The sequence below is a fragment of the Eretmochelys imbricata genome, chromosome 2, assembly GCF_965152235.1.
Source record: "Eretmochelys imbricata isolate rEreImb1 chromosome 2, rEreImb1.hap1, whole genome shotgun sequence".
NCBI lineage: Eukaryota > Metazoa > Chordata > Testudines > Cheloniidae > Eretmochelys > Eretmochelys imbricata.
In genome coordinates this window covers 198421485-198434432 of record NC_135573.1, presented here as the reverse complement: position 1 = coordinate 198434432, position 12948 = coordinate 198421485, and the positions used below count along the sequence as shown (strand labels likewise).

General features: G+C 39.8%; 1 protein-coding gene across 4 annotated transcripts in view; it reads right to left on the bottom strand.

Moving 5' to 3' along the window:
• TOP2B (DNA topoisomerase II beta) overlaps positions 1 to 12948 on the bottom strand; it is a 127432-nt gene that overhangs the window by 46289 nt on the left and 68195 nt on the right. For 3 of the 4 annotated variants that reach the window (XM_077811258.1, XM_077811257.1, XM_077811259.1), the window contains exons 9-11: positions 3121 to 3222; positions 2890 to 3027; positions 695 to 833 (exon numbers count right to left, since the gene is read on the bottom strand). In XM_077811258.1, the coding sequence (XP_077667384.1) occupies positions 695 to 833; positions 2890 to 3027; positions 3121 to 3222 (379 nt within the window). Of the gene's footprint in view, positions 1 to 694; positions 834 to 2889; positions 3028 to 3120; positions 3223 to 4715; positions 4776 to 12948 lie in introns of those variants that run through there. The other variant, XM_077811260.1, reaches the window with a different exon arrangement.

Here is a 12948-nt window from a genome sequence, read left to right as displayed (position 1 = left end):
CTAAAATGTATGCAAAATGGTTTTCTTCCTGGTGCAAAGAGATCAGTTATCAAATTATACTAAATGCCCAAAGGTCAGACTGTTTCTCTGTCCCTAAGATCTCATCCCTACCTAAAAAACACTAATCCCAGGTGATGGAACAGTTTCTCCCCAGGTTTCTGTGGCTAAAAAACTAGAAAATGTTCAGAAAAGATTACAAAGCCTCCTCAGCTGTCTTACATGGTGCTACCTAATCACAATGAATTATTATTTCTATATATTCAGTGAATATTGACATATATTATAAAAAACCTAACAGAATATTGGACACACTACTTATTGTGATGTACCTCTCTAAATAAAAGCCAGACCCTAAGTCAGAACTATTAACTCCTTACTGTAAAGCATCTGGTAGTCTTAGCATCAGACTGACAGCTACAACACTAAGGGGTTCACCTTTCTTTCACTGATCATTAAAAATTTGCATAGAGAAGTATGCAGTTCAAGATGATAAAGTCTGAACAGAAATATACTTTGAATAGTTTGAACAGTTAAAGGTTGAACAGAAACATATCATTAACATAACAATAAACTATCTTAAACTTGTGTACAACAGATTTAGAGCTTCTAACAGTGATTTAACAATTGTTGATAACATTAAAGATATAAACATAATAAACTTCTTGGCATGAAGTAATCATATTAAAGCTCTTACCAGCATCATTAGCATCATCTAGTTTTGGAATGCCCTTGATTTTACTGTGCTTCACTGATGAACATTTTTTGTTCAGCTGAGTCTGTGCCTTGAATTTGACCCAGTTCAGAATACTCTCTACGATACCACAATTAGAGGCCTATAAATGATAGATTAGAGTTGTGCATGAGCACAGAAGTAGAGCTTCACACACTAACTTAAAATAATACAGTAAAATGTAAGAATCCAATCTAAGATCCATCAGTGGTTTTCAAATTCCCCTAAACAATTTCAAAAAAGCATGATTTAAAAAATATTCAAGCAACTAACACTATATGTACATTAGCATCCAAACAACCCCCAACCTACCCTATGTATTCCTTTCTTTTATTTTATATCCCCCACATGTTTGTTATTATGCTTCTCCCTAATTCCTGCTTCCCTTCCCCACGTCTTTATTAGTATTTTGTCTAGGAGTTCTCTATTAAATTGTAAACTTTTAAAGTAAGGGACCTGTCTTATACTAGGTTTATGAAATGCACAGCACATTTTAGGTACCATGATCCTGATTCTATTTACACCAAGGCCAGTTTACACCTCTCCAGCAGTGAGCTACATTTACACGCACTTTAAAGACCTCTTTATATGTTCAGAATGGTATAAAATGGCCTGAGTATAAATGAGAATTGGGCCCTATATCAGCAAACCACCAGAACTCTACCCAGGAATTCTATACCAATGCAAGAAAAATTTATGCAGCATGAGTAACACATTTCTATAGCAAATATTTCCACATAGTAACTAGTTGGAGAGATAATTTCACGTCAAAAGAAACCACCACTGGATGCAAATACCACGTGCTTTGGCTTTTCACTATTCCCTCGTCATAAAAAATTCACTGGTTAGCGATTTCACTGCACATTTAATACCCTTAAATATAAAATGCACACTTCTAGCAAAGAGTACACACACTGCAAATAAAAAAAAATACTGCCAGAAAGAAAAGACATAATAAAGTGCAATTCTGGAGGTTGCATCCAGTCTCACATTATTATGATTTGTTGCTTTTCCCTTACGTACTAAAAGGTTAGAAAAATGCGGCTGATTCCATGTGATGAAACTAGGTGGTTTTTTTTTTAATTTGTTATTAAGGCAAAGTTATAAAAAAAATCTTAACATACTACGTTGTATATTACCTATTCAACATCAAGTTAATCTTCAAAGAACCTGGCTAATGATTCTGGCCTGCTGGGTGGGAGGCCTTCCTCCTCTGAATTTGATAAAAAAAAGGTAGCCAAATTTCTAAATACCTTCCTCTTTTTGGAGCTTCTCTTGTGTACACACTTGGCTATGGTATAGTTTAATACAGTACGGTATAGTTTAATACTGTCCTTGTAATGGAAAAGCTTTCACAACAAGTCTGGAACTAGTATTTTAAGACCTAGAAGTTGCATTTTTTTTATTTATTCAGTGTAAATCTGTTTGATGTTAGGAGTACAAGCTGTAAATCTCCTACTCACATGCTGCTCCATTTCCATTTAGGTTACTGGCACTAAAGAGGACACAGTTGAATGAATTCTGGCTGAAATTTAATTCTACTTTTTTATTTAATAGAGCCTTATAAAGAGGCACCGGTGAGGGGGAACCTGCATTTACACCACTGCATCTGTTTAAAAAGGCTTTACCTGAACTGTCTGAATTAAAACATAAACCCGTATTTTCAAATTACATTACTGGAGGAGAGTATATATTTTTGAATGGCATATTAATAGTTATATGTTACTTGATTCACAGAAGAAAAGACAAGTTCTTCTATGCACCCTTTGCTAAATAGTCTAAGACACATTTTAAAGGACAAATTAGCGAAGATAATAATCCTCAACTCAAAAGGTACTGTTACAACGAAAATTTGAAAATGCCTCTCTTTGGATTAGAAATTTACTAGCATAAATAGTATGTAATCTACCATAGGCGGGTGAGCCATGGAAATGAAATGAAATCGGGCAAGGGCACAGTGCAGCCTATTGCCTCCACTACTCAGACTAGAAGGGCAGCAGAAATCCTTCCATGCCATTTGCAGTTTGTTGAAGTCTCTGGATTCATAAAAATGCAGATTCTATAACCCAATTAATCTTGTACTTTCATTTGGGAGCACATGAAAACCTGATCCAGCATGGAATTCCTGTGTTCCCATCATAAAATCATATCATACTTACTGCTTTGAAAAATTTCTCTGATAACTGGCACTTGGACCCAAAACTTTTAGGCTGAAGGGTCATGTTTTCCTTTGTCTGAGAATCAAAAGTTGGATTTTCTATCAGGCAATTCACAAAAACCCATATATGATTCTTCACCTGTTGAAAAAACAGAGAAATCAATTCACTTATCAAAACTGTTGCCTCCATTCTTTTTCAGTATTTGTTTTTAATATACATGAAACTACTTGCCTGAAATGGTTTCACTGAAACTCCAGCTTTGTTTTTCTTCTTCACCACCTCTATCAATTTACCAACAATCTGATCCACTACATAATCAACATGCCTACCACCCTTAATGAAAAAAAAAAAGAAAAAGAAAACCACTGAAATTCCAAACATCTTGCAATTGTGTTACCAAAAATTACTGTATTCATGTTGAGGTTGAATAAACTATATACAGTATGCCATCACTTATTCAAGAATATTTATCATTATATTATAATGTAATGCTAGAAAAATTAGTTTAAAGCTTTTATTATACCATATAGTAGTCATCATCTGTGTGGATGCACAGATGCAGTCTAAGGCAAAAGGAGCTTTATCTTTTGCACACTCTGCGCAATGGCAGTCCACAAATATAATCCATGACTTCACAATATAGGAGCATGCATGCCATCCCTGTTTGCCTGACAGCTCTGAAGACAGCTCAGAGACCCTGAAGATCAGTAATGGTATATACAACTCCACATGACCCTCAGCAGGGACCTTTGCCTAACAGGCAAAACTGGTTTTAGCATATGTTAACACAAGCATGAGAGTGTGTGTTCTTTCTCATCAAGTCAAATTCTTCTCATTGCAGGGATTTAGGCCCAGATCCACAAAGGCAGTTAAGCTCCTAACTTCTACTGAAACTTTTGTAGATCCAGGCCTGAGCGTATAAAATCTGGCCTGCACGTGCATCCTCAGATTTACACCATCCATCACTATCCCTTCCTTCACCTATGCAATCCATCTCTGTTTTTCTTAGCAGAACTTCTAAAACACTCCTGAAAAACACTGACAGCTATTTGTGTGCTGCTAATTTGAAGCAAAACCTTTTCCTTGCTACTCTGTGCCTTATATTAGTACTTAGGAGGAGGAGCAGACCAGTAATGACCTAGCAGAGGATCCAAGAAACATCCCACCAGCACAGAGCAGGAGGACTTGGGGAAGGTCAGCAGCCTTCTTACCACTGCTCAGGCGCTACACGTACTCCTTATTCAATGTCTGCTGCTATGGCACCATAGACTCAGGGGTAGAGTTACTATATTTGAACATTCAAAAAAGAGGACACTCCAGGGGGGTTGGAGGGGGTATTTGCTCACGCCCCCCCATCCCAACTCCACCCCTTCCCCGCCCCCATTCCAACCCCTTCTCCAAAGTCCCCGCCCCAACTCCGCCCCCCCTGCCCCATTGAACCCCTTCCCCAAATCCCCACCCCAGCCCCACCCCCTCCCCTGAGCACGCCGCATTCCCCTTCTTCCCCCCTCCCTCCCAGCTGTGTGAAACAGCTGTTTTGCGGTACAAGCGCTGGGAGCTAGGGGGAAAAAGCGGGCACTCTCTTGAGTGATCAACATTCACTTTCTTTCTCAAATGATCAACTTTCACTCTTTCTTGAATGATCAACCTTTCTTTGGGGAAAAATAATAATGGCAAAATCCTGGACATTTTTAGATATTTAAAAATTCCTCCCGAACGACGATTTAAGAACCAAAAAGCCGGACATGTCGGGAAAATACAGACGTATGGTAACCCCACACAGGGGGGCATATACCTCACCATATCACAAAAGCCAGCTGACTTACCCGCTCTTGGGACAATGGAGCAGTTAATTTTGGGTGCATTAGCATGCAACCATTTGTCTAGCACTCAATAGCAGTCTGTTGGAATCCTGTCCATATACTGCCTGGATACAGGAGAAAAGGAAAGTGGTTCTCTGTACCCTCTACCCCATCCAAATACATCAATGCAAGACCAAACAGGATTTTTTCTTTATTCCACCACAAAAGCTGAGAGTGCAGAATCCACAATGCCTGTCAGCTCCCCCCTGTCCACAAATGGTAGCTCACAAAGCTTGTTCTTCTTCCTTATAGAGAATTCTTCAATTAGCTACTCTGTCTTCAGATGGGCCAGAATTATTATTTTACATTAATGAACTGAGACAACGTATTTAACTCCCAACTAAGATTTCTACCTTCCAACCTTGATACAATGGAAACTGAATATAGGACACCGTCTACATCCCAAAACTTCGGAGAAGTTCAAACAGAAAGAATACTCAGCTACCATTTGTATATCACTAAATAAACACTATACTGTACCACTAAAAAAAACCAAATCTATAAGATGTAGGATCAGACACACCCATTTGGAATTAAACTGGTTAGGGATATAAAGGCAATTCACACAAGCTTTATGCAGGAAAAAAAAATCAAATTACACCCTAACAGTGATTGTCCTTAAAAAGAGGCACATGAAAGAAATATGACAGATATAAGATATATACTAAAATAGATAACTATAATTAAAATAAAACCACCACAAAGAGAGAGGCAGTAAAAAAATGTTCTTATCCATCAGGTAAGAAAAACTGTCCATTATCTGGGAGAACAAATTTAGTCTGTTAGATGGGTTCTACATGTTCTCTTAACACAGTAGGACAGAATTATTTTACCAAACACTGCATGCGCAGCAACATATGTATTTATTCTATTTCAGATAACGTCTAATTAAAGCATGTGTGGAGGACCACACAGGAGCTCTGCAGATTTGTTCTAGGAAAATATTGCCTCAGCCCTACTCCAAACAGCGAGCCCTAACCCTTGTAAGCATCACAGTACCAGAGCTACTGCTTATGGCGTGCAGTACATGCAGGCACGCAATAGTAAATAGTTCCCTGAGACAATAGTTAGTAAGACTGATCAAACTGATGGTGATGACTCTGTTTAAACAGTTCAAGTCCAAGACAGGACAATCTCCCCATAGAGTGAATGGGAATCTTTATCTAGGAGGAACATCATTCTTCTTATGGCAAAGAGGTGCTGGGCTATTTTTCATGCCCTGGATATCTTTTCTGGGAGTTGTGAGGAGGGATTGGAGAACGGGGAAGCTCGTAGAAGTATGTAGTAACCATCTGCAACAACCAATATTCTCTATAATAACGAGCCTGTACTTTGCAGCCTTGCAGGATGATCCTCTCATCTTGTAAGTATGGTAAATCTCTTATTTCCATTGCTCATAAAAAGGGGATGAATACCTGAAGTTAGGTTTGGGGAAAGAGTAAAACCTGCAGGTTGAGGCTTCCATCCACGCACCCATTAAATGGAGGTCATGAGAGATTTTATTCTTTAAGTCTTAAGTGCTTGATTTAAGGGTTCCCCAAACAGATGTCTGCTGCCATAGGGAAGTTGTATTTTGCTGAAAATTCTCCTCCAGATCAGGATCTCTGTCTAATTGCACTGTAGGCTAGAACTAGCATAGCCTCTAATCTAGTTGAACCTGACAGATTCATGCAGTACCGGTCCCAGAATATTAGAGAGACAAGGTGGATGAGGTAATATATTTTACTGGACCAATTTTTGTTGGTGAGAGAGACAAGCTTTCAAGCCATACAGAGCTCTCTGAAGAACTCCATGTGTCCCGAAAGCATGTCTCTCTCACCAACAGAAATTGGTCTAATAAAAGATTTTACCTCACCCACCTTGTCTTTTTAATAGATTCATGGTAGCCATTGTCCAAATATTCTGACATCTTATCTAACAATATGAAAATCCTTCTGGGAGGGTGGGAGACTTTTATATAGTATTGGAAATCTGGTGAACAGAAACCTTCAGCCAAGAATAGAATTTATGGAAGCACTTCAAAAGGCCATTTGTTTGACTAGGATCTCAAGGGATGATGCCAATCTTTATCAGAAAAGGAGTACTTGTGGCACCTTAGAGACTAACCAATTTATTTGAGCATGAGCTTTCGTGAGCTACAGCTCACTTCATCAGATGCATACCGTGGAAACTGCAGCAGACTTTATATATACACAGAGAATATGAAACAATACCTCCTCCCACCCCACTGTCCTGCTGGTAATAGCTTATCTAAAGTAATCATCAGGTTAGGCCATTTCCAGCACAAATCCAGGTTTTCTCACCCTCCACCCCCCCACACAAATTCACTCTCCTGCTGGTGATAGCCCATCCAAAGTGACAACTCTTTACACAATGTGCATGATAATCAAGTTAGGCCATTTCCTGCACAAATCCAGGTTCTCTCACTCCCAGAGAACCTGCATTTGTGCAGGAAATGGCCTAACTTGATTATCATGCACATTGTGTAAAGAGTTGTCACTTTGGATGGGCTATCACCAGCAGGAGAGTGAATTTGTGTGGGGGGGGTGGAGGGTGAGAAAACCTGGATTTGTGCTGGAAATGGCCTAACCTGATGATTACTTTAGATAAGCTATTACCAGCAGGACAGTGGGGTGGGAGAAGGTATTGTTTCATATTCTCTGTGTATATATAAAGTCTGCTGCAGTTTCCACGGTATGCATCTGATGAAGTGAGCTGTAGCTCACGAAAGCTCATGCTCAAATAAATTGGTTAGTCTCTAAGGTGCCACAAGTACTCCTTTTCTTTTTGCGAATACAGACTAACACGGCTGTTACTCTGAAACCAATCTTTATCAGGAGAGAGCATATCTTCATCTTTTCAATAACTAAACTGTAGAATTATACTCTTGTTGATTTGTTTAGAGTTCGCTCCAGGTTCCCTTGTCTTGGAGTTATGATTGTTTGGGTTAGACAAACTGCTGGAAAATTCTGGAAGGACAGCTGTAAATTTTTTTTTTACAGACTAAGAAATATAAAAGCCAGGAGGACCAAAAAAGAATAACCCAAAAGAGGGGCTCAGCTTGGCTGCTCTGTGTCTTTGCTTTTGTTGGATTTGTATTGTGCATGTCTTTTTTCTTTTTTTTATTTTACACCCCAAATTGTAGGTGTCAAGCCCATTGAATCTCAGGCCAGAGTGTTTCTTGGATGTTGGCACTGTATCTCAACTGGTTCCAGGATTTAGTTTTGCCTCCTCACCCGACACTGTCTTCACTAGTTCCTATCACTAAGAAAGAGAGGAAACTTCATTAAGCCTTGAGCCTATGTTTCCAAACCACGCCTTCCAACTTGTCCTAAACAACTTGGACCAGAGACTGCCTCCCTGAGGAGAAATCCATGACTTCATCCTGATGCTGACAATAGTCAATCAAAACTGTAGAGGAGGATCTATTCTTTTCCTTTCTTATATCTTTTTTTGTATGTATTTATTTGTTTGTCTGAATTTGTTGGGGAAAATTACTAAACAAAATTCTTACTTTCATAAGTAACATTCTATCATTTAAAGTAAACAAGTTAAAACAATGCTGGTTTTGTAACTTGCAATTTTTTTGGACACTTGGGGTAACAACGTAGAAGTGTTAACAACCAAGACCATTAAAAAGAATCCTAGCACACCATGCTAGCTGTGGGGTATATAAATAATATTTAAATAATTCTTATCACTATGCCACGTGAAATTAGAATAAAGTACAACCCACATATCAACATTTGTTTCTGTACAGTTAGGAAAAGGGAACAGCATCATCTGGCTGGTTCTCAAACTTATATAACAGCTCTGCCTCATCTGAGGAAAGAAGGATTAGCTTCAGCAAGTAAATAATACTTCAGAATAAGAGATAAATCTTGAAGTGCAAAACACCAAAGCTAATCACCAAGTTCATCCTGAAGGTTTCACAGAAATCAGGTTCAGATAAGTATATCTGTCAAACCGATTGGAGAGAAAAGAAGAGTAACTGAAAGGACAGAAAGCAAACTCCTCTGCATCAACTGTTTGCAGTTTGTTTAAAGGCTCAGTATCAGACTGGAGAGAAGGAGGAGGACAACTTAGCCCTGATTGGTGAGTCTGAAGAAGCTTAATATTGGCCGTCTCTTTAATTTATTTTTAGCGTTCCAATTATCCAGCTAAACTCTGGCAGGTACAAACTCATTGGTCAAAAGAACACATAAGTCTGGGAGAAAAGGGGAGACTTCATTCATACCTCAACGTCTGAATATGTTTTAAAGGTCTCTGGAGCATGCCTAGGGCTCTTCAACTGCTGAGCTGATCCTCTCCAGTTGCCATTGTGGCTAAGAGGCTCATCATTACCTCAAACACCATCAACAACCACAATGATTACAAAGTTTCGTGCAAGAAGCAGAGAGACTACATCACACAATAGCACCCCTCGAGGCATTTACTCATTTTCTTATTAGCATTCCACAATTTTTCAATCATTTAAGTGGGTCACAGGCCTAACTAAAATCAGAGTAAGTGAGGCAAAAATGAACGTTTAGAAATGAAGAATGAGAGCAAAACATTCATGCTGTTTACTCTCCGCAAAACAGTGTATAACTAAGAAAGCTGACAGGAGTTTTGAGACAATCTCTACTGGTGCTCCAAAACTGTATGCCTGGTCAAGGTTGTATTAAACAAAACCCCATCTAGACAGAGAAGAACTTTGTCTACTTGGAAAAATTCTTTACCAAAAGCACTGAAACAGATAAAACATATAGCAATGTCTTTAAAATCAAGGGAGGTGAGGTGGGGATGAAAGTTGAATCTAAAATGTGAATACAAGACTTTTAAAAATAAATATTTTGGTTTAGTACTACTTGATCATAATTCACATAAAAAAATGTGTTTGAATATAGTGATTGTGAAATTTTCCACGCTGACAATACTGTAGATTGAAATCCTCAGTTATTACAAAAAAGGTGCAAGGAAAGCAGAAATGTAAGCTTCCCTTCTGCAGCTGACTAATGTGCCTCTAACTCCGTGCCCACTAACTCTGCAAGGGTGAATCATCTCTATTGTAGATATGTACAACAACAGATATTCGGTATTTTGTAACATACTAAATCAAGGTCCCTACCTCAAAAAGTTTACAATCTAACAGACATTAAAATAAATACAACAGTTAAGTTGTATAGAGACATCATTGATGAGTAGACCAATGAAAGCACACTTTCCTGCTTCAAAGAACACAGGGAATTTGATTGTAACATTTTAAACACAGGAAGTCAGTGACGGGATTGGAGAAGCGGTAATGTAACGCCCCTACTCTACTTGCGCTACATTGATGACATCATCATCTGGACCCCTGGGAAAGAGGCCCTTGAGGAATTCCACCAGGATTTCAACAATTTCCACCCCACCATCAACCTCAGCCTGGACCAGTCCACACAAGAGGTCCACTTCCTAGACACTACAGTGCTAATAAGCGATGGTCACATAAACACCACTCTATCCCGGAAACCTACTGACCACTATACTTACTACATGCCTACAGCTTTCATCCAGACCACATCACATGATCTTGCACTTAGGACGGAAGAATCCAATGCACCGCTACAGACTAGGGACTGGCTAGGCAGCACTTCTGCGGAAAAGGACCTAGGGGTGACAGTGGACGAGAAGCTGGATATGAGTCAACAGTGTGCCCTTGTTGCCAAGAAGGCCAATGGCATTTTGGGATGTATAAGTAGGGGCATAGCGAGCAGATCGAGGGACGTGATCGTTCCCCTCTATTAGACATTGGTGAGGCCTCATATGGAGTATTGTGTCCAGTTTTGGGCCCCCCACTACAAGAAGGATGTGGAAAAATTGGAGAGAGTCCAGCGAAGGGCAACAAAAATTATTAGGGGTCTGGAACATATGACTTATGAGGAGAGGCTGAGGGAACTGGACTTGTTTAGTCTGCAGAAGAGAAGAATGAGGGGGGATCTGATAGCTGCATTCAACTAACTGAGACGTGGTTCCAAAGAGGATGGTTCTAGACTATTCTCAGTGGTAGAAGATGACAGGACAAGGAGTAATGGTTTCGAGTTGCAGTGGGGGAGGTCTAGGTTGGATATTAGGAAAAACTTTTTCACTAGGAGGGTGGTGAAACACTGGAATGCGTTACCTCGGGAGGTGGTAGTATCTCCTTCCTTAGAAGTTTTTAAGGTCAGGCTTGACAAAGCCCAGGCTGGGATGATTTAATTGGGGATTGGTCCTGCTTTGAGCAGGGGGTTGGACTAGATGACCTCCTGAGGTCCCTTCCAACCCTGATATTCTATGATTCTATCCATTGTCTACAGCCAAGCTCTAAGATACAACCTCGGACAGAGACAAACACCTATAGGATCTCTATCAAGCGTTCTTAAAACTACAGTACCCATCTGCTGAAGTGAAGAAACGGATTGACAGAGCCAGAAGGGTACCCAGAAGTCACCTACTACAAGACAGGCCCAACAAAGAAAGTAACAGAACACCACTAGCCATCATCTACAGCTCCCAACTAAAACCTCTCCAACGCATCATCAAGGATCTACAACCTACCCTGAAGGACGATCCCTCACTCTCACAGACCTTGGGAGACAGGCCAATCCTCGCTTACAGACAGCCCCCAACCTGAAGCAAATACTCACCAGCAACTACACACCACACAACAGGAACCAAACCCTGCAACAAACTCTGAAGCCAACTCTGTCCACATATCTATTCAAAGGACACCATCATAGGACCTAACCACATCAGCCACACCATGAGGGGCTCGTCCACCTGCACATCTACCAATATAATATATGCCATCATGTGCCAGTAATGCCCCTCTGCCACGTACATTGGCCAAACCGGACAGTCTCTACACAAAAGAATAAATGGACACAAATCTGACATCAGGAATCATACATTCAAAAACCAGTAAGAGAACATTTCAATCTCCCTGGTCACCAAATAACAGACCTAAAAGTGGCAATTCTTCAACAAAAAAACTTCAAAAACAGACTCCAACATGAAACTGCAGAACTGGAATTAATCTGCAAACTGGACACCATCAAATTAGGCCTGAATAAAGACTGCGAGTGGCTGGGTCATTACAAAATCTAATTTCCCCCTACTTTTACTCACACCTTCTTATGAACTGTTTGAAATGGGCCACTCTCATTACCACTATAAAAGTGATTTTTCCTCCCTTGGTATCCTACTGTTAATTGAATTGTCTCGTTAGACTGACCTCCCAATTGGTAAGGCAACTCCCATCTTTTCATGGGCTGTGTATTTATACCTGCTACTGTATTTTCCACTCCATGCATCTGATGAAGTGGGTTCTAGCTCATGGAAGCTTATGCCCAACTAAATTTGTTAGTCTCTAAGGTGCCACAAGGACTCCTCGTTGTTTTTGCTAATACAGACTAACATGGCTACCACCCTGAAAGAAATAGTAGCTGTGTTTTGAAAGTACTGTAGGGGAAAGAAATTAAAAGAAAGAAGGCCACAGAAGAGAAGGGTACAGTAACAATGGCAAGAAATGATTAAGGAGTGACCAAAGGTTTTACTATAAGGGATGGACGTTGATGATATCAGAGAAAGAAATGGCTGGATTTAGTGTGAGACAAGATATGGTGGAAGATGATAGGTCAGTATCCATTCCCATTCAGTCCTTGATCTCTGCTGAAACTGCAGGTAACTGTTTCAATTAGTTCCACTACTCAGTCTGGACCTTTTGATATGAACACCTGAACTGAACTGAGGCCACCAAACTCACTCAACAGAGACTCATAAAAGTCATAAAACAGAGAGGTCATAAAACAGCCATAAGACGATAATGACTTTTGGTCATTATCAAACTGGGCTGGCAACCTAGATGTCAAGGAATTGATATACATTACCAATCCTCTGGGCCATCTAGTTCCCCTTTCATTTGATATGATAATTTATCTCAGAAGAAGTAGGAACACAGAAATTTGAAATGTGTACTCTATTTGACACGATTCTGTAAAAGAGAAGAGTAATGGGAACATTTACTCTAAGACTATGCCTACACTTGAAGATGGAGGTATGATTCCCAGCTTGAGGAGACATACTCACGCTACCAGTCAAAGCTAACATACTAAAAACAGAATGTAGCTGAGTCAGTCTGAGCAGTGGGAGGGGCAAGCCATTCCAAGTACATACGTAGTGTCTCAGAATAGCATGC